The sequence below is a fragment of the Ornithorhynchus anatinus genome, chromosome 16, assembly GCF_004115215.2.
Source record: "Ornithorhynchus anatinus isolate Pmale09 chromosome 16, mOrnAna1.pri.v4, whole genome shotgun sequence".
Lineage (NCBI taxonomy): Eukaryota > Metazoa > Chordata > Mammalia > Monotremata > Ornithorhynchidae > Ornithorhynchus > Ornithorhynchus anatinus.
In genome coordinates this window covers 29,922,045-29,943,286 of record NC_041743.1, presented here as the reverse complement: position 1 = coordinate 29,943,286, position 21,242 = coordinate 29,922,045, and the positions used below count along the sequence as shown (strand labels likewise).

General features: G+C 41.2%; 1 protein-coding gene across 3 annotated transcripts in view; it reads right to left on the bottom strand.

Moving 5' to 3' along the window:
• Positions 1-317: 317 nt before the first annotated feature.
• Positions 318-21,242, bottom strand: part of GPAM (glycerol-3-phosphate acyltransferase, mitochondrial) — a 45,694-nt gene continuing 24,769 nt past the window's right edge. For all 3 annotated transcript variants that reach the window (XM_007667680.3, XM_001513312.5, XM_007667681.3), the window contains exons 6-21: positions 18,950-19,099; positions 17,445-17,541; positions 16,944-17,080; positions 15,698-15,797; positions 15,180-15,392; positions 13,103-13,216; positions 11,581-11,666; positions 10,475-10,590; positions 8,523-8,593; positions 7,690-7,954; positions 6,975-7,117; positions 6,271-6,348; positions 5,684-5,824; positions 4,991-5,180; positions 4,127-4,185; positions 318-3,806 (exon numbers count right to left, since the gene is read on the bottom strand). In XM_007667680.3, the coding sequence (XP_007665870.2) occupies positions 3,690-3,806; positions 4,127-4,185; positions 4,991-5,180; positions 5,684-5,824; positions 6,271-6,348; positions 6,975-7,117; positions 7,690-7,954; positions 8,523-8,593; positions 10,475-10,590; positions 11,581-11,666; positions 13,103-13,216; positions 15,180-15,392; positions 15,698-15,797; positions 16,944-17,080; positions 17,445-17,541; positions 18,950-19,099 (2,077 nt within the window). In that variant the 3' untranslated portion in view covers positions 318-3,689. The remainder of the gene's footprint in view (positions 3,807-4,126; positions 4,186-4,990; positions 5,181-5,683; positions 5,825-6,270; positions 6,349-6,974; positions 7,118-7,689; positions 7,955-8,522; positions 8,594-10,474; positions 10,591-11,580; positions 11,667-13,102; positions 13,217-15,179; positions 15,393-15,697; positions 15,798-16,943; positions 17,081-17,444; positions 17,542-18,949; positions 19,100-21,242) is intronic.

Below are 21,242 nucleotides of genomic sequence, written 5' to 3'. Positions count from 1 at the left end.
GAGCAGCTTTGTGTTACTTAAAAAGCACGTTATATAGAGCATGAGTAGCCTCAATTGTGATATTTAAGAAAAAGACGTACATCAAATCAAATAGCCCCAGCACCACAGAGTGACTTGCCCACTAACCAGGACCGGAATGCACAAGATGGTCTGTAGATAGAAAGAAAACTAGAAGTCACAGTATATAAAAATAAACAAATGAAGGACAATCAAATGGGCAGTTTAACGATTTGTACTATTCACAGAGAAAAGGTGAAAAATAAGACTAGCTTGAGACATGAGAAGTAGATAGGAAAACCAAAAACAAAGGACAAACATTTCATGAATCACAATCATTTTTATTTTTTATTAAAATAAACTACATTTTTGTGCTTCTTACAGTACACTTAACAGGCATAGAAATTAGTTAATATTTTCAAACTGGTTTAGCAGACGAACACTCACACAGTGTTATTTTACAGCACACTTAGAACCGTTCTTTTTACAAAATGAATCCGTGATTTCTTTTTACAACAGGCAAATAGTTTCCAACTCTCCATCAAGTCATTTCAGAGCTCGAGATGTTCAGTCAAGTCTCTTAAATGCCATCATCAGTTCAGGTTAAACCTAGATGCCCGTCTTCAGGGGCCTAAAACAACATTTCTTACAACCCATCTTTTTCCCCAACTCAAGTCAGCAGATTTTCTTCCAAACTATTCTTGTCCTCAGACACCTACAGTTGGCTGGGCCACCCAGATCTCTCTGTCCTCTTAAGGCTCTCACTACTTATCCAGAGTGATAAAAGCTACAGTCCTGAACCCTTTGAGAAAAATGAAAAATTTTTGAGACAAACTGCCTCTAAAGGAAATCTTTCTCATCTTTGCTGCCTCATAACCCAGTAGACTCCTTGGTTCCTGAAGAAGCATGCAGGCCAAGTTCCACCAAAAACAGAAGTCTAGAGCACATCCAGACACTTTCCCTTTAGGTTACCTACACTGCATGGTCTCATTGTTGTTTCTCGGGAATACTATAAACACTCTCCTCACCCTCTCCAAAACACCTGAATCTTCATTCTCCAATCTTCAACGTACCTCCAGTTACCGCACTGATTATTTTCCTGATGGGTTTTACATAATGAACAGCTCCTCCTATACCCCATTTTTCTGGCCAATCTGAATTAGAAAGGATATAGTTATTAGAGAAGCTTTAGTTTCATATTGCTTGTTTCCTTTACATAGTCTTCCCCAAGAGAGGATGCACAGAAATGCAATACCGTAAACTGTAATCAATTATTTACAAGCACCTAGTTTGGTTAACCTTAAATGGAAGCCATCGAACCTTAACAATGCTAGGCTGAAAATGTTAACAGGGTACACTAAGACAAAATCGGATGGAGCTTGACCTGCTACTTCTGTTGTGATGATTGTAAGTGGGTATCAATAACTGAGGCATTGAAAGGATAGTGCACTTTTCCTCAAACTAATTCTCTGGTGAACCTCTCTGTATTAGCATAACTTTGGTTGAGATTTTTCTTTCTTAGAAAAGGTTTCAAAGCACCCATTGATAACAAAAAGCATGCAGACTTTTTCTCACAGTGAGCTAATAGTGCTGAGGAATCATTCGCTGTACTTTTCCAAGCAGGTAACTGGACTTGTAGAAAACTTTGATAAGAACGTAGGCTCAGGTTGTGGGCACCAGCTCGTGCTGAGTGATTGTGCCTTGACTGCCTTTGTGTCGTCGTGTTTTACATTTGCTTTTAGCCCCTGACAAAGAGGTTTGTGAATGCAGTGATTTATAGTTAGGAAGGACTTAAAAAATATTTGGGAAAGGGAAACTGTCTGTTTCTAAAGTCTTTCAAGATTATAAGATGTCAGATTCCCTCAGTAAGGCAGACCCTAAAAAAAAAGCCTAAAAAACCAAGCTTCCTTGAGAACTCAGTTACCCAAAATGTATTATTCTGGCTCCAAGCAAAACAGTTTTTCTATTTTACCAGATGACCACTCGAGATCCTTTCCAGCTCTATGATTCTAAGAACATCAAAACATCTACTAAAATACTGGCTTAACACAAACGATGTCTAGGATGAAACAACTTGAATTTCATTTTATGCAGTGATAAAAGAAAATAAGTTAAAAATGGAATACAGGTGCAATGGGGTAGTGACTTCAAGACTGTAAAATTAGGGCTAGAAGTTTCAATGAAATGCCGGTCAGTAGCATATACCCTGAAACTTTTCATTACCTGCTGTTTGAATAGTTAAAAACTAAACTTATGATATAAATTTAAGCCTAAATAACCGCATTAGAATCAAAATAAGGTCACTACTTTCATCAGGGAAAAGTCCTAATTCCATTATGCTACAGAAATAATGGGCAGCAGGCCATTAGAAAATGTGCTAATATCACATTATCACATGGGAACATCAACATTAGGGCAATGAGCTCATTATTATACTAACAAAAAAGGCACATGCCTCTTACGAGCAGACGACCATTCCATCACCTGTCCCTATATAGTTTAAAACAACCATTCGACATGCTAGATTTGGGCATGGCTTCTACTAAGGACGTTGTGGAACTATGGCTTTCTGCAAAAGCTAAATGTCTACAAATCTCTTCATAAACCATTTAACTTGTGGCTTAGCACCACAGCACCTGGGCTAAGCTCCCCATCAACCGAAGCTCCAAAAAGGCAGAAGATGGCCATGCGTGGGGTGGGAGACTTAGGGAAACAGCCCCGGATGATGTAGGAAGCAACAACAACAGCTAGGAAGGCAGTATTTCCCTGTCCCTGGCAGACGGACCCTGTGCTTCAGAGAACGTAGGGAGTACGATGCTAGAGCGACGCATCATTCACAGACATGAAACAGGAGCAGTGCCTGTGGCCGATATCCCGCTACCAGTTTTTACCCAAGTAGAGAATATCAGACAATTTGGTGACAATTTGAGTTTTAACTACATGATTTTCTTTGTGAGTGCTCTGCCCGGATCATTGTCAGACTGTTTATAGGTAGGTTTACTTCCTGACCTAAGCTTTTATTTAGTGTTTTTCTTGCAGCTGAGATCCCTGGGTAGAGTATGAGATCAGCCATGGCCCATTGCATTTTCAAAGCACTATGGGATGAAGGATTTTTTTTTTTTTACAAAATTAGATTGCTCACTACCAAAAAGACAAGTCATTGAACCAGAGGTGCAAAATAATCCATAAAAGGGAATATTAACTGGAGTCCATTTGCTGCAAGCAGCACAAAGTCTAAACATAAGCTCCAGGCTCTTGTTAATATCTATATTTTTGCATCTGTCACAGTAATTAGTCTTTAAAAGTAGTTATTTAAAATATAACCCTTTGATAAAAATTAAGAATATAATGTAATGAAATTTTTTTTAACCTGCAGATTGTTTTGCCAATAAGTCTGGAAGCCCTCCAAGTATTAGCCATTTGTTATTGTTTTGTCACAGAATTTGGATTATCACAAATTCATAGGTAAGAAGGCACTTGTCTTCCAGCGGATTAAGTCAGATAAGGCCCTAACATACAATGGCACCTTAAACGTGAGTCAGTGAAAGCCCTGAAAGTGACTGTTTTATGGTATTTGTTAAGCGCTTACTATGTGCCGGGTACTGTACTAAGCTCTGGGCACTGTACTAAGCGCTGGCTTCCACCTCACGGCCTGGGTTTTTTTCCTCTTTCACAACCAATGCAATCATCATCTACAAAACAACGAAGCTTAGAATATACTCCAGGAGTTTCTGCCTGTTGCACGGAGGTAGAAAAGTGTTGCTTAATTCCAAAATAGAAACTCTCTTTTGCTTTGTTGTCTTGAAAACCTAGAGGGGAAAAGGACATAATACATTGAGTTTAGCCTTTAACTGAATTTACAAACACATAAGGAGAGCAAAGGCAGATACATGCCAATGGCCTCTGGATTCCTTAAGGATATTTTTATTTGTCTTTTGTGACATTTATTGTCCTTTAACTCAGGCTGCTACCAGCCCCTTCCCCCTTTCCCAGAAGCACTTGATGAGGAAAAGGAAATGATATTTGACGATGCTCTTCATTTGTTTGCTGAAATGTATATTATAGTATCAACTTAAAATTGCTCTACTAAGAGAAACCATTTTAATTTCTTAAAGAGAGGCATATTTACCCCAATATCCTTAAAGATTTTCACCGCATTTTTCACAAGACAATAGGTAGCGCTCTCATCTAAGGAGGGAAATAAAACAATCTGGTTAACCGTGCAGAACTGATTATAGATTTCTACATTTTTTTTTTAAGAGTAGCAATATACTGCAACTCAAACAGCTCTTTCACAATGGCTTTCCTCCCCTTCACCTTGTATTTTCTGTGGTATCTGTTATGTGCTTATTGTGTGCCAGACACTGCACAGCTGGGTAGATACAAGCTCAGCAGGGTGGACACAGCCACTGTCCCACCTGGGCCTCACAGTCTTAATCCCCATTTTAGAGATGAGGTAACTGAGGCACAGAGTAGTTAAGTAACTTTACCAAGGTCCAACAGCAGACAAGCGGTGGAGTCAGGATTAGAACCCAGGTCCTTCTGACCCCCAGCCCTGTGCTCTATCTACTAGGCCAGGCTGCTTGGAATTATAACTCATTATCAACTTTAAGGTACTGAATCAGCTCTCTCCTTCTGTCTAACCTTGTTGTTTTCCTACCCAACCCACTCAATCCATTCCTTGATCTCATCTGTCCCACCGCAGCTTCCTTGCCCATGTCCTCCCACCCCCTTTATAGCTAACGGTCTACCATTCTCCTCCACAAGGCCTTCCTTAAGCCTTCAATTCCTCTCTTTGTCACCTATGCACTTGGCTTGGCTAGCCCAGCCCCGTGGCACTTATGTAAATATAATTATTCTCTGTTTCCCCTATCCATTATTTAACTTCTATCTCCTTGTAGACAGGGATCGCATCCACCAATTCTGTTGACTTGTACTTTCCCAAGAGCCTTGATTGCTTGATCCACCCTCCCTCAAAAGTGGTTTAGCTTACCGTACACTGCAACATTCCTTTCTGTCCTGGTTATTAAATATTTGTGTAACTTTTGTAGATACTCTGTTTCTGAGACCGGGCCAGTGAAGTTGTGAATGAAGATGGCAGTTGAGCTGTAGGCCTCCAGCAAAGGTCCCAGTAATCGCTGCAGAAAGGCGATATACTCCTGATGCTCTTTCGACTGGCTCACCTCAAAAAATACAAGGATATCAAATATTGTGAAATCTGACTACAGATGCTAAAAGGTGAACTGATACACGAACAATTTTTGAGAGGGCCATTCAAATGAGACGATATCCTAAGATACACTACTCAACTCTGATAACCAATCGAAAGAGAAGCCACATTACAATTATTTGAAAAACAACCAAAGAAACCTTTCCCTCAAGCAAGTGTTTTTAAAAACAAAAATTTTCAGGACCATCATAATAGTGGGTAAGATTTATTTTGCTGTTTTTGAATAAAAAGGCATTGAAGATGTAAAATACTTAATCCTATTTATTGAGTGCTTAGTATGTTCAGAGCCCTAGGAAGAATACAATACAATCAAATTAGCAGAAATGTTCCCTGACCATAATCGGCTTAGAATCAGGAAAATTCTCCTTCTTTCCCCCAGACCTTCGGCAGAATACATAAGCTAACTAGCTCTTTGGATTTACCGTCGGAAAACTCAAAATCCTCAAGATAGCTCACCTTCAGGTAACAATCTCTTTGTTCTTCGCCAAAATCACTGTCCTCATCTTCTTCATCACTTCTCCAAGACAAAGGCTCAGGAAGCTTCTTATCCCAGTGCTGTTCCGGAAGACCGGGGCTAATGTCTTCCTGATCATCTTGCTAAATGGGAGACCGAAAGGTCAGGACGACATGAGCAAGCTTTCCAAACAAACCAGAAGCTGTAATAGGTTGCTCCGAACTTTCGGTTCTTCCAGACTTCCCCACGCCCCAGAAAGGCTTCCCATTTGTCCAGCCACTCTGCATATCTTATTCAGAATTTCTCCTAAACGCCAATTGCTGGGGAAAGCCTACTGAGATTAGTGGGTCAAATCAGGATATTCCTTTTGGCGGTGGGCTGCAGAGAGGAGGGGAGGTGGTGTTGAGAAAATGTTCTCCACAACACCAATTGCCCTTTGTGCAGTTAAATCTTAAATTCTCCCAAAATTATTTTTCCCAAACTAAATTTTCCTTCAAAAGGCTACAAATTAAGGTGATAATGGAGAAGTTAAAATGGTAGTAACCGGACGAATACAGTGAAAAATGTTAAACTCAAGTCTTAACCTTACCTCTGCCACTACGAGAATGCCATATTGTATAAACCTTCCTACTGCTTCATGGCAAACTTGGTAAAATGTCTGACAGGGCTGAAAAGAAAAGCATTGAAGAGTAGATTTAAACACTGGCTAATTTACTTCCATGCTTCCTGTGTCTTCCTGAAAGGAAAGAACTCTACTTCTCTTGCAATCTAGGACTCCTTTCTCTCCCCATACTGCAGATATATACGTACAACGTGGAAGAAAAACGAGAGGTGGCAATCATCAACAACTGAGTGTTTACTATGTTGCCATACTTTTTCATTTATTTTATGGAGATGATTAAAAGAATAGCTTGGACGTGATGAATGTAATTATACTGCATTCTATAAAGTGAAACTACTGTGACTGAAAAATAAATTTTATTTCAGGAGCCCATTTAAATTCTACATTTATTGCAATCCAGGGAGGAACGCCAAAAATCTCAACAAATACTCTCATCTGTGTTTCCTAAAACTTAAATCAGCCCTTAGAAGCCTTAATTGTTGAAAAATATTTTAAGTGTCAAGCTAGGGCTGATCTATGCTGGCATTTTAAATGATTGGGCTGTTAATTGGAAATTGATTTCTTGAATTAGCACTGGCTTTGGTCTTATAATATTTATATATATTTTCATTTGCAGAACCTTCTTAAAATATGGAAAAGTGGACAAAAGCAGGGATGAACATTTCACTTACCAGAGAGATGGTGCCTTCATTAGAAAGCAGATAGCACAAGCCAGCAGCTTTACGGACCAGTTGTTCCTGACTAATCAGATTGGATGAAATACCATTGGCCCCATTTGGGCATCGCTTATTCAGGATGGCATAAAGGCTGCATGCTGAAGAAATAAAGAAATAATCAAGCCTACTGGCTATGATTTTTCATACTGATGACCTTAGAATAAAAATCCCTTGGGTCAGCTCCGTAAGATTAGCCAGTTGGCAATTCTACCAGTTTAGGCACACCATTTAAACCAAAACACGCACCTAAAATCAAACATCTGCAAGTGTTTGAAAGAAATAGTCTTGGCAGAATTTTCGGTGAAATTACCTGAAAATTACAAGATATGGGCACACCACGTTTCCATCAGGACTCTAAAAAGGTAGTACAGTAGAGTGCCGATTATCTGACCTTATTGGGACCAAGGCGAGTTGGTATAATTGAAGGGGCAAATTGGGTTTGGGCATTTTGAACAGTTGTGTCTGTTATGCAGACTTCATGGATTACCAAACTAGCCTTGCTTCAGATAACTGGTCAGAGTGGAAAAACCGACATTTGGATCATTAGTTTGGGCAGCCCTGGCTTGAGCGTGCATAGTTAATGGTGGCTACGAAGCTGCAACCAGGGAGCTGACAAATTCAAATAGTCTTTTCTCCACCTCATGTTACCATTTAATCTGGTTCTACATACCAATAATGGCCTCCATGATAAACACATGCAGCACCCCATTGCTGTAGAAATTGAGTTCAAAGACTGAAGGAATAGTTGTGCTCGGAGTAATAAAGAACTCATCGTTTCGGCTGGTGTTGGTGATTGTTACACAGTTTCCCAACAGGTGGATAGCGTGCATGACAACATCTTCAGAATTTCCTGAAAACCCCAAGTCAAAATCACGAGCCAGTACCTCTTCCTTCATAATGAAGAAGTCTTCCACCAATTTGGAAAGGTCAATTCCCTGAAGGCAAAGAGACCAATCTCAATCACTGGTATCTGAGTGCTTTCTGGGTGCAGAGCACTGGACTAAGTGATTGGAAGAGTACAATGCAACAGAACAAGTAGACAAGAAACCTCCATATATCCATCTGACAAAATATCAAGGAATATTTTAACTACCCAAACAAGTAACACAACTCACTTTACAGAATCCTAGAGACCACCAAATGTGCTGTTTGCTAACTGCTTCTCTTGTGTGCCCAGGTAACAAAATAATGGGCAGGGGACTCAATTCAATGAATCAATTTATTGAGCGTGTACAGCATGCAGAACGCTGTACTAAGTGCTTGGGAGAGACAATAAACACCAGAGTTGGTAAACACATTTCCTTCCCAAAAAAAGTATACAGACTAGAAAGGGGAAAACAGACATTTATATAAATAAATTATGGATATGTACATAAGTGCTGTGGGTTTGAGGATAAGGTGAATATTAAGTGCATTATGGGGAAAATACAAATCTCTCTCTCTCTCTCTCACACACACACACACAGGGTTTATATTTAGCTCTCAATCTCACTGAGGCCTTACCTGCCTATGTCTGTAGAGAAGCAGACAGGCAACAATGTGTGTTGACATCACAGCACACGACTTGTTAGCAGCTAAAAGAAAAAAGAAAGTTGGAGTAGCACTTCCTATGAAACCAAATGATTCAGAGTTCTTGAAAGCCTCATTAATTATTACGCACAGCCTCAGCACCCAAATTCCAATGATTCCCAAATGTGGCAAGTGCTTTTAGATAAAGGCAACTTTTTTGCAGAAGGTTCTGCCCTCCTTTGTGAAATCCTGCATACACTAAAACGAGAGATTTGGATTACCTACAAATTCATTTACCATGACCTTCACTCTAGAAGCAAAAGAGCTGCTCACTCTTCTCCCAAGAGTTGGCCCTTATGTCTCTAAAATAACAGTGGCAATTCTGGAAAAATGGAGCAAAAGTCATTTACAGCAACAAGTTCCTTCTGAGGATACAGGAATCTTTCTACTTAGTTCTCTTCTCCTCCTGAAGTATCGTATTTACTCACAATTGCTCCACTGCACACATAATCCATCCCCTGCACCCTAAATTGAAATGCCCAGAAGTATTGGCTAGATCCAGGTAAGGGGTGGAGAGATTCTTCTCTCAAAAGGGGATACACTGGCAGAGGAAAAGGAGAAAGGAGTGGAGGGGACCTTAATTCACTGGGGGCCTATTTTATGCAGCACTTTGGAGAGCATCAGATAAATTAGAGAGGCTGTAAGAACAGCCCCTAACTTTCTCTACCCTCTTGTCTCCTTCCTATTTTTAATTCAACAGCCCTTAATGGTAGAGCTTAATTCCCTACATTGCAGGCCCTTCCCTTTTGGGAGGCTGCAAAAATAATTCAAAAAATGAGGCATTATGTGAGGAAATATGATACAATCCAGTCTGGCCCCTAAACAAAAAGCACAGGGAAAAAACCTAAACAAGACTTTTAGCACTGATTGATGGCTCACAAGAAAATTCTGAAAAAAGAAATTTGGTCTGAAAGGTGACTGCCCGACCCCAATATTCAACAATCGATACAATTCCCATATCTCTCATCCCATTTTTGTTTGAGAACTTGACTCCACCTATTCTATGCACTGTATTTCCATTTTCTAAATCATTATGGCATGTTTGCACTCTTAGTGCAATACAAAGAGTTGCTTAGCAAAAACGTACCAAAAGATAAAAAGCAAACAAATCATTCGAAAATTGGAAACTATTGCTGGGAGGTCTGTTGTAAAATGATCAAAAATAAATGATTTCCAAGACTTAGTTACGGAATAAACAATTACAACTGTAAGCCAAGCCAAGAATACAACTGGTTTTCAAAGCACTTTTCAAAGTTTTCTGAACATATTAGCCCACCAACTTTTTCTATTAACCAATCCCAACTTTTGAATATTCCACCTAATGTATTTTGCTAAACCAAAAGCAATGAAATAAAAATATCTTCTTACACTAAGAACCTACCAAACAGCAGGCTGAATGTGGACAACTTACAGGAGCTTAGATTCTCCCTTTAAGTGGTTAACAAAGATAATACTTTAAGTCTACTGGTAGAAGAAAAAAATAAATCGGGGGGGGGGGGGAGGCGAGAAAATTGAAGTGTTTTGCATTCCCAGGAACATTATAAATAGCAAGTCAGGAACTAAATTTATCATGATATCAATTTCCACATATTACGGAAAATTACATTTCATGGTATCAGCAGCTGGAAAAGTTACAGAATAGCAAATCCATCCTCGAGCAAGCACACGATACTAGTTATAGTATGGCATGCTGGGAATTCTGTTATCATTCGTAACTTGGATTCATTTAAAAAGAAAGAGCACCTGACTAGGTGATTCAGTCCCCTGGATGGTAAACAACAAGTTGCAACATAGGTACATTCAAAAGTACAGTCCCAAATTTATCCAACTCCACCTAAAAGCATGATAAAATAGAAAGCATTAACATGTTTTGCTTATCTACTTACTGAACAGTACGTGCTCAGCAAGGTTGGCTATCAACTGCCTTCTTAGGGGCTCATCAGTCAAATTCCTGGCCTCCACGACAACACCCGCTGTACCTTCATCAGAAGCATCTTGTGGTCTGAAGAAAGGTTTTTGCAAATTATATTTAAATTTTTTTATGTTACATCCTCTCTGTCAACTAAATGGCAAAATGAGCCAAAAGGAATTTACTCTATTTTACCAAATGATCGGCAGATTACACGTAATTACGAAACTCTTTGAAATTCCCCAAAAGCCCTTATATTATGACATGGTATATCTCTCGTGGTATAGAACGCACTTTTGTAGCCAACGGTTTTGCATGCTAAATCAAGAATTTAATAAAAGGAAACATTTGACTAATAACAATTCACATTTCTCAGTCTTCAATGGCATCGAAACATCGGAATGCCGTTTAACCTACCAAACTTTAACATAACTTTAATATAACTAAGCATTTATTTATTCTATGACTCCTACCCAGAACAATTCCAACGATGCAACACTGGGTTAGCTCCTAAGCCCCCAAACAAATCAATACGAGAACAGGAGAGTGATAAAAATAAAAGGTCTAAAGTCAAGAGCGTTGTCAGAAAAATGGGAAAATTAATAACTGTATTTAAGTAATACTAATAATTGTGGTATTTAAGCATTTACTTTGTGCCAGGCACTGTACTAAGTGCTGGGTGGATAAAATCAAAATCAGGTTGGACACAGTCCCTGTCCCATGTGCCAAGCACTAAAGTAGGCACTGGGTAGACAAGATAATCAGGTTCCACATGGGGTTCATAGTCTAAGAAGGAATGAGATCAGGTATTGAATCCCCGTTTTGCAGATGAGGGAACTGGAGCACAGAGAAGTTAAGTGATGTGCCCACGGTCACATAGCAGGTACGTGGCGGAGTCGAGATTAGAAGCCAAGTCCTCTGACTTCCAGGCCCACACTCTTTCCACTAAGCCATGCTGCTTCTTTAAAATGTTGATTAAAAAAAAAAAGGAATTCTCTAAACTGATAGTTTCCTGAACAACGGAAGAAATATTAGGCATCACATTTAATCGCTTCATTAGGCATGAACCAAAGTCCTGTTTACCTTGAAGGAAGTATAGCTGGCAGCAGAGCTTGTTCCAGGGACAATGGGGCAAGCATGGGTTTTTGACTCTGACTCTCTAAATACTCCTGTAATAAAATGTTCGTGATAATTCTCATTTTCATTTTCACACCACAAAATATGATACTTCTTCAAAATCTATCCCCTTTGCAAAGCAATATTAAGCCTAATTTTCCCAGGGCCTAACATTTGAAGGACCACAAATTCTTCCAGATGCCTGGCAGATTGCTGAATGTATTGCAGCCCACATTAGACGTACGTTGCAACAGTGTGCTAAGCAGACAGAGATGAATGCTGGCTCAGATGGAGCACTGGTCTGATCCGAACTGGCGCTCTTATAACAACCAGACTGTTATTAAGTGCTTTTCATGTACCAAGCGCTGTGCTAAACATAGGGTAGGTTCAAGACAATCCGATCAAATAAAATTACTGTCCCACAAGCAGCATGGGGCTCCCTCCTCCCCGATGTCCTACGCAGGGATTCCTGCGCTACCAGGGAATCATTTAAAAATGATAGAATAAAACTGTACATTTCGATCAAGGTTTGGGACAGAAGGTTAGCCCTCCAAATCCACCCCCTACTTGAAAGAGGATGCTGTGACTTTCTACATCATCAACAATGGTATTTATTTATTTTAATGGTATTTAAGTGATACCTGTGGGCTAAGTGCTGGGATAGATACAAGCTAAACAGGTTGGACACAGTCCACTGTTCTACATGGGCTTACAATCTTACTCCTCATTTTACAGATGAGATCACTGAAGCACAGAGAAGTTACGTGACTTGCCCAAGGACACCCGGCAGACAAGTGGTGGAACCGGAATTAAAACCCAGGTCCTTCTGACTCCCAGGTCTGTGCTCTACCCACTAGGCCATGGTGCTTCTCAACTCAGTGCTCACTGTGTGCAGAGTACTGTATGAAGCACTTGGGAGTGGGCAATACCACTGATTTAGTAGTTTGGTTCCCCGCCCACAGTGAGCTTAGTGCAGAGGGGGCGACGGACATTAATATAATTTACAGATAGGTACCTAAGTGCTTTGGGGTTGAGGGTGGGGCAAATATTAGGAAGCTGTAAGAGCTTTAAATAGTTCCTGGAAATAAGTTTTTAAGAGTATAAAAAAATGTCAGTACCATTATCACTGGTCCCGTCAGGCCAGGATACTGCCTCCGGCAGGACCAATGGGATGGAGAAAGAATGGGGGCTGCCTTCTTTACTATTCTGCCCGAGGACTAGTTAGGGATTTACCATCAAGCTTTAAGCCTTTAAAGATTCTCTGGCAACTTCTATAATGAATCTAAAGGGCTGAGAGGCTTTGGAGACTTAAACAACTTTCCCCGGCCTAGTCCACGCTTCGGATGGTGGGGCTGGGATCAACCACTGCCTACCATGCTTAATGGGAAAGTAAGGGGAGCTGGGAGGAGGGGCAGGAAAGTGTAGCACCCTCTGCCTAAAACTGAACATCAAGTCCACTTGAAAGACGCTCAGGGAGCCTGAAACTCACCTTTAAGGAAAACGGTTGTGCAAAATCTACTCTGACACATCCGTAGTTTTTACGCAACATCCTGAAAACTCCTCTCGCTACACTCCAGAGGCTTTCGTTCTTCTTGGGCTTACCCTAAAATACAATGAAAAGTGACAGCGGAAAAACATTAATGGACACTCCAGATTATTTCCAACCAAAGCAGCATAAGGTTAGTTAAAAAGAAACAGAAGAAACAGCTATCCAAATACTTCACGTAAGGATCAGACAAAGAACCGACTACTATTCAGAATCGTTCCAGCTATAGGGTCCTCCTAGCAGGCGGCTTGAAGAGAATGGCCATCTTTGTAAGAAGAATGGCACACACTCAGAATTCTCAGTTTGCTCTTCAAGGGCCTACTTCAGATATTTGGCTGCCCTGATGCAAGAGTCCAACTGGCCACCCTCCACCTCAAGAGAACTGGGGAAATCACGCGGCAGGCACGTGACGTCATCACGTTGTCATCACGTCCACCTGGAAAGCAGGGAGCGGTCTCTGGAGTCTCGCGCTCTGTCCTGGGTAGCACCTGTCCACCACTGGTCCTCGAAGAACGGGTTAGGTGTCGGGGGGGCCGGAACGCTCCCTTCCCCAAACGGCACGACCCGGCCTCCCGGCTTAGTCCCCACTACGCCTGGCCAGAGGGGAGGGAGCGCTCAACCCCGGGGCTTGACGATGCCCAAACCTCCCCTTTCCCTACAGCACGGCTAAACGGCCCTGTTCGCTGGAGGCCCTTCTTGCAGCTCCCCCTGCCACCACCAAGCCAGCTGCAGGAGCTGCACGTTGGCACTGTCGTTCCCACAACACTCCTCTCCCCTCCCACCAGTCCCCACTTCATTCCAAGAAGGTGGCCGGGGAAGACGGGCTGTTCAGCGTTTGCACGGCACAGCGCTGAGACCTGCAGTGTCCTCCGGCCCCCAAGGAAGAGGTGGCCAGAGCAGGAGCTGTGGGTTCCCACGGGTGTGGCCGGGGGGCTGTCACAATAGCAAGTTCCCTCGCCTCTTGCTGCCTGCCTCATTATAAGTTCTCTTTTTTTAAAAAATGATATTTGTTAAGCAATTACTATGTGCCAGATACTATACTAAGTGCTGAGACAGATACAAGACAATCAGCTTGGACCCAATCTATGTCGCCCATGGGGCTCACAGTCTTAATCCTCATTTTACAGAGGAGGTAACTGAGGCATAGAGAAGTTAAGTGACTTGCCTAAGGTGTAGCCGGTAATAGGATCCAGTGCTTAGAACAGTGCCTGATGCCTGGTAAGTGCTTAACAAATATAATATTGGTGTTAATAACAACAACAACAAGTGTGGGATCTGAGCATCCTGGAAATGCCAAATCCCTTAGCACCACACGTGACATATAGAAAATGCTTAATAAATGCCATTACTAACTTGAGTGTTCACCCACAACATCTCTAAAATCTAGTACTGGATCTGGGGCCCCTTTACTATCAGAACAAATTATGTCTTGATTTCAGGGATATCTGCGATGCCATGGATCAGAAGACATGCCCCTGGGTTTGTGAGAGGAAGAAGCAGACAACTTAAATAACCTTTGTATGGTTATTAAGAAAGAGTAAGAATCTGTTTCTGAGCTTTCGGAAGGTTGCTTAACTCATACTGTTCCCTGTCCTTTTAGAACCTAATTCAGAGCCTTTATTTGCTCATGGTGAAAGGGAAACCATTCATAAGAAGCAAAGGGATGTGTACATGAGCTACTCACGCCACTAGCTAGCTAGGTCGCTCTCTCTCTCTCTCTCTCATTTGTTAAGCGCTTACTATGTGCCAGCATTGTACTAAAGACCTGGGTAGATACAAGCTAATCAGGTTGGACACGGGTCATGACCCACATGGGGCTCCCAGTCTTAATCCCCATTTAACACATGAGGTAACTGAGGCACAGAGAATGGAAACTGAGGCACAGCAGACGAGTGGTAAATTTGGGATTAGAACCCAAGTACTTCTGACTCCCCGGGCCTGTGCACTATAAACTAGGCCTCTAGCAGAGAAACTGCTTTTCTCTCTCATCTGTCTACATCCTCCTCAGAAAATTTCTTACCAGCTGTTCACCATTGTAGTGACCTTCAATGATGCGATCATAGGAGATTCCAACTGGTATTACCAAGACATCTGGGATGGCATTTGTGGAAAGAGTATCTACAACCACGGACAAGAGACCAGCTCGAGCACATGACGTCTTCCCACTCCGTGAGCGGGTGCCTTCCAGGAATATTTCCAAGAACTGTTTCTGTCGGAGGAGTTCCTCTATGTGCTAAGGGAATGAGGGAAAACCAAATCTTAGAGCCAGAACACATAACATCCCTAATTTACCCTGCAATTACGAAAATCAAATTAGATGAAAAAAAGAAAAGAACCTAAATTTTGTCAATATATTATCTCAGTGTAATTGAAAAACAACCTCTTTATAACTGCAAAAGCAATCCGCAGAAAAGAATGACCCCGGGCTAATGATAGCCTTCATATTACACTCAAAGAACAACACAAAGCTTAAATCAATCAGGCCCTTTATTTCCCTTCTTCTCATATGACTAACATTTTACTCTTAGAGATACATACCCCAAAGAGCAAAGCTCTGTAGAGAATATCTTTCTTTCCATCTGGCGTCTCATCCAACCTCCGACGTATGAAAAAGCCTCCAAGTTTGTGGATCAGTGTACTAAAAAATCCAAGAATGCCTATCTTATTTACACGGCTAAAATGTTAAACGGTGCCCACACAAGCCCCCAAAATTCTACTGTTTGATATTTCAGCCATTATTAGATAAGAACCATATGAAGCTTCGAAACCACTCTCCACCACTCAGGAAAATATGGAAGTATTCCAGTTTCCACATTATTGCCAAGTTTCTACAACTCATGTTACTGCTTTTCAGGCTTCTTAGGGTCAACTCACAGGATCTATTTCAATTCAAAGGGGGCTTATATGACCTCTGAAAGCTGATGGCAACAATTCTGTTTAAACAAACTTTACTACATCTCTGAATTTGAGACCATTGTTCAACTAGGCCAAATTCTGGCCCTGGGACATGGAGTTTGGAATGTTTGCCTACGGCCCAAACCAATGAAAAAATCATGAGGTTTATTGACCTTTCCAGAGAGCTAATCAGTTAATTTGCCTCAATAACATACTAATGTTAGTTTGAGAAAGTTCTCACAGTATCAGTCAATCAGTAGCATTTATGAGTGCTTAATATGCACACAGAACTGTACTAAGCACTTGGTTGAGTACAACAGAATTATTGGACATTCCCTGCCCATAATGAGCTTACAGTCTAGAGACGAGCTTACAGTGTGGAACAGTCTATGAACAACTATGTTCCTCAAATGAGCCATCCAAGTTCATGCTTCAGTATGAAAATAACAGTCCCGCTAATTTACAATAAAAGCGTAAATTCCAGATTTCACAAGCTTGCAGCTCTGCAGTTCTTATTCCTTGATATTATTTTTGAGGCATAGAAGGATTTCCTAATAAAAAAATACTCTCAACCTCACATCTTCATCTTATCCCGTTCACTCACTGTCCTTTTGTGCTAGATTTCTTCTCAATGCCCTCAAACTGATTCTATAACTGGGAGGAAAAAACTGAACTTACACAGATATCCTTATTGCTTTCGATTTTCACAATGAACTCTTCAAAACCACTTATGCTCTTGCCTTTTTCCCTATTTTTTCTCCACTCATCCTCCTTACCGAGTTTTTACACTACAAAGTTGAGCCTTAAAATCAAAGTGTAGCAAAAACCTGATAACTTGCTGTTTGACTTTTGAAGTTCCGACAAAACTAAACAAGCCGTTTAAACTTACCTGAAAATGGGGATGTTCAGGTTATTACCAGCAGCAATATACGGTGCTTTGATGTTATGACAGAAAAGAATGAATGTGAGTAATAGATAGTCGATATGGGATTTATGAACCGGAAGGAAGATAAGAGGCAAATTCATCTATTTGGGGGGAAAAAAAGAAATTTAAATGTCAATTGTGAATATAAATGGCATATTTTGAAAGAGCAGTCATTCAGTCTCCATTAAATTATTCTATAAACATTCATTAATTTGGAAATAATGTACAACATTCAAAAAACTGCTGATGGTGAATTTATAGCTAACAAGAAACTGGTTCATCAGGAGGTTGAAAGTATGCTCTCTAATGGGCAAACTACTGTAGGGACTTCAAATGGGACTAACTTCCACAACACACATATCGTTTTCAAAACTCATACTTTCTTAAAAAAGTAAAGCTAATTTAGAAAGATGGGGTACCACATTTCCCAAAATTCAGCCAAATGACCGAATTGAATGATCTTGCCTCAGCTGCTGCTTTAACCATCTCAAGTTGACCTTTGTGAATCTGAATGTTCCAAAAGAAACTGTTGAATAGTTTTAGCAGCACCCAACCAGTCAACCTGGAACAAAAGGCAGGTAGGGAGAAGAAGGAAGAAGATGAGATGAAGAACATCACTTTAATAGTACTGAGCTATGTTGATAATTATGTTACTAAAAAAGGATGGTGTTAGATAACTTTAGTTTCTATAGTCCTTTGCCCTTAAGCAAAATGCCACCCCTTCTTCCATACCTCTTATTTCTAAATAACACATATTCAGCATCCAAGAACACTATATCTGACTGCAATTCTAGGGCGCTGTTTAAGAAAATAATTTAATGCAACTAGAAGGCAGCCTGGGTTACAGCCTCCCCACAATATGCACAACCCAGGGATGAGCCCTACTCTGCTTGTTGATTTACCCCAGCGTGAGTCCCGCCTCCTGATGTCACGTTCAATCACTGTGGTTAAATCAATTTCTCTACCATCCAGTCCTCCCCTTCCCGGGCTCCTTCCTACCCTTCACCGGTTTCCAGCCCCCTTCCTACACCTTCCTCCTGTCTCCCAGATCTCACCCCAGTCCCATCTTCCATCATTTCCTTGAACTGTAAACACTGCCAGCATCATCGCACCACTCCCCCACTATCTCTTTCCCTTCCCAACTTTTAGCCCCAATTCCTTTACCTCAGTCCTGCCCAGGGAACAAGGGGTGTGGATTACAGCTGAGGCTGCCGGTATGGCCAGCAGGGTGACCCTCTCCCCTCTACCTTCCTGGTCTGTTATCGACTGCCGGGGCTGACATGAGGAGGTGGGGGCTAAAAGCCCAGGAGGAGGAAAAGCGAGGGGTGAAACGATGACTCTGGCCTATGATCAGGGACGTGGGGAAGATGGCACTGAGAAGACAGGGCAGTAGTGGCGACCAAGTTTCAGGGTCAGCAAGGGAGAAGAATCATGAGCAACAGGGGAGGAGAGGGCACAAAGGGATAGGGTGCTGGAGAGATATTCACAGTGTGATTTTAACTTACTATTAGGGTTCAGCTGGCATGTCAGGGCTAATTCTGGAACAGAATCTAACCACCTGCATGGAAGTTTGTGGATAAAACATACCCCACAATATAACCATTCACAATACAACCCGCTCTTCAAAGCCCAGCTCTATCAAGGGGAACACCTGTACTGTGAAATGATGCACCTCAGAGAAAACTAGTATCCTAATTCCTTTAGTTGATGACAAGTAAATTGTCTCCCTTTCTTTACCATGCATGATTGCAAATGTAAGTGGTCATAAAACAACTACTACTGTGCTTCAAAGCATATTAGTACCCATCAGTACTTCAATAACAAGATTAAATGTGTTTAGCCAACATTTCAAAGGATAATAAAAGAGGCTGTTAGACGCAATCCTAAACTACGGAGGCTGGACATACGGTACTCTCGGGTTCCCTGAAACTCAGCCTACCAAGCACTGAACATTTTTTCCTCTCAATTACCTGATCATTGCAGGTGAGACATTAGCAACCATTTCTTGCAGAATCCGTTTTGCTTTCTTTTTCACCTTACTGATGGCTTTTGATTCATGTGGAGGAGAAGTATCTAGGGAATTCCATTCTGAAGCTACTTCTTCAATTGCTTCCTGAACCCTGTTATGAAAAAGTCAATGTCAATCAACCAGTGCTCTTTATTGAGTGCTTACTCTGTTCAGAGCACTATACCGAGCTCTTGGGAGAGTACAATTCAATGTCGTCAGCTCACAATGATCTATGTCCCCTTTTTTTAAATGGTATTTGTTATGTGCTTACTATGTGCCAGCCACTACCCTAAGCACTGGGGTAGACACAAACTTATCAAGATGGACACAGTCCAATTCCCACATGGGGCTCATAGTCTTAATTCCCACTTTACAGGCGAAGTAACTGAGGCACAAGGAAGTGAAGTGACTTGCCCAAGGTCACACAAAAGGTGGTGGAGCAGAGATGAGAACCCAGGTGCTTCTAACTACCAGGCCTGTGGTCTAACAACTAGGCCACGCTGCTTCTCTTCTCATCTATGTTTCCTGTAGCAAAAAAGCAATCCATAAAAGTCAACAAATATACAGTATATCTTTTAATAAGTGGAGATGTCCTTTTGAAATTTAAAAGTAATGGATGAGAATGGACTTCTGGACAGAGTCCCTAGAATAGAAATCATCTCTATAAAGAAAAACTTCCAGGAAGAAAGAGATAATACTGAAAACTTGATAAGTAGCAATCATTTGGGAAGCAGTATGACCTTGTGGAAGGAGTCAGTTCTGCCAACTGTCTGCTGTATGACCCTGTGAAAGTCATTTCACTTCTGAGTGTCTCAGTTTCCTCATCTCTAAAATAGGGATAAAATACCTGCTCCTCCCTGCCTTTTAGGATGTGAGTCCTACATAGGACAGGGATCTTGTATTTACTCCAGAAATCACAGAGTGCTTAAAACACAGTAAGTACTTGATGAATACAATCACTACTGAAGGAAGGAAAGGAGAATAAAGAATATTTTGGGGGAGACTGGAGGAACTGTCACAAAGCTGTTTAGGAAATACGAGCTATTACTCCTTGGGTTTTGTGTGCTTCTCATCCATATTAATACTACACTGCACCACATCTAACTGGGAATGGCACTAACCAAGATGGCACTTAATAAGTGGCCACAATTTTAAAAGAAAAAAAAATTCCTTAAAATTGAAATTCCCATAAAGAGAATTATACAGAGGGAAATTTACCTCTTCATCCCCTCTTCCTTAATCCGGGGAATGATCTTAAAGTTCTCCTGGGTCCACTTTTGTTACTATTTGCAATTTTAAGATAAGAAATTGGAAAGCACTTAAAATTTTAAGATGACAATTTGGCAAAATTAATAGACTAATATAAACCCTGGAAGATCCAAGTTCAGGATCCTTATTTAAAATTCCTCAAGAGCACCAGACTTCAAGTACTTACAGAATGGTTAAAAATGAGAAATTCTTAAAGAAATGTGTCGGCAGAAGGAAGAATATATTAGAGTGCCTTTATTATGTAATACAAAGGTAATCTGCATAAATAAATCAACAAAATAGCATATCCCACAGTCTCCTAATTTTAAGCATTAACTGAGATATGCAATCCCTCTCTCCTCTAAAGTTTATAATAAAACCAACAAGTCTACAATGACACTCTACCGCAAAACCAGGGTGTCCCTATAGTTCACATCCCCTCTCCGCTGATCCTTCTCTCCATCTCCTAAAATTATGTACATTGAGAGTTGAGAGGCTCAACTTGATTTTCATAAGATTCCCCATCCTGCTGTCAAACTCATAATCCTCACACAAGGTGCTCGAGAGCATGTCTGTGACGCGCAGAACATCCGGAAGCAGCAGGGTGAGAGGACGAACCAATTCAACTCTCAACTCTACTGGCTGCTTAGCTCCTTGCTACTGCATCCGGACGTGAAAAAGACTGCCACTGCTCTCTGGGATTCCCATCGTCTGGGGGCCACCGTGCTCTTAGTCCCCCTGGCAAATATCCAGGAGAGGCAGCAGAAATGAGAGGCAGCATTTTCTTCAGCTCAGAGGAAGGAGTTAGGCTGCTGGCAGGGGAGGAGCAGACTTGGCTACAATCTCTCTCTAGAAGCGTGGCTTAGTCGATACAGCTCGGGCCTGGGAGTCAGGACTTAGGTTCTGATCCTGGCTCTGCCACTTGTGTGCAGTGTGTTACCTCTGGCAAGTCTCTTAACTTCTCTGTTTCAGTTACCTCATCTGTAAAATGGGGATGAAGACAGAGT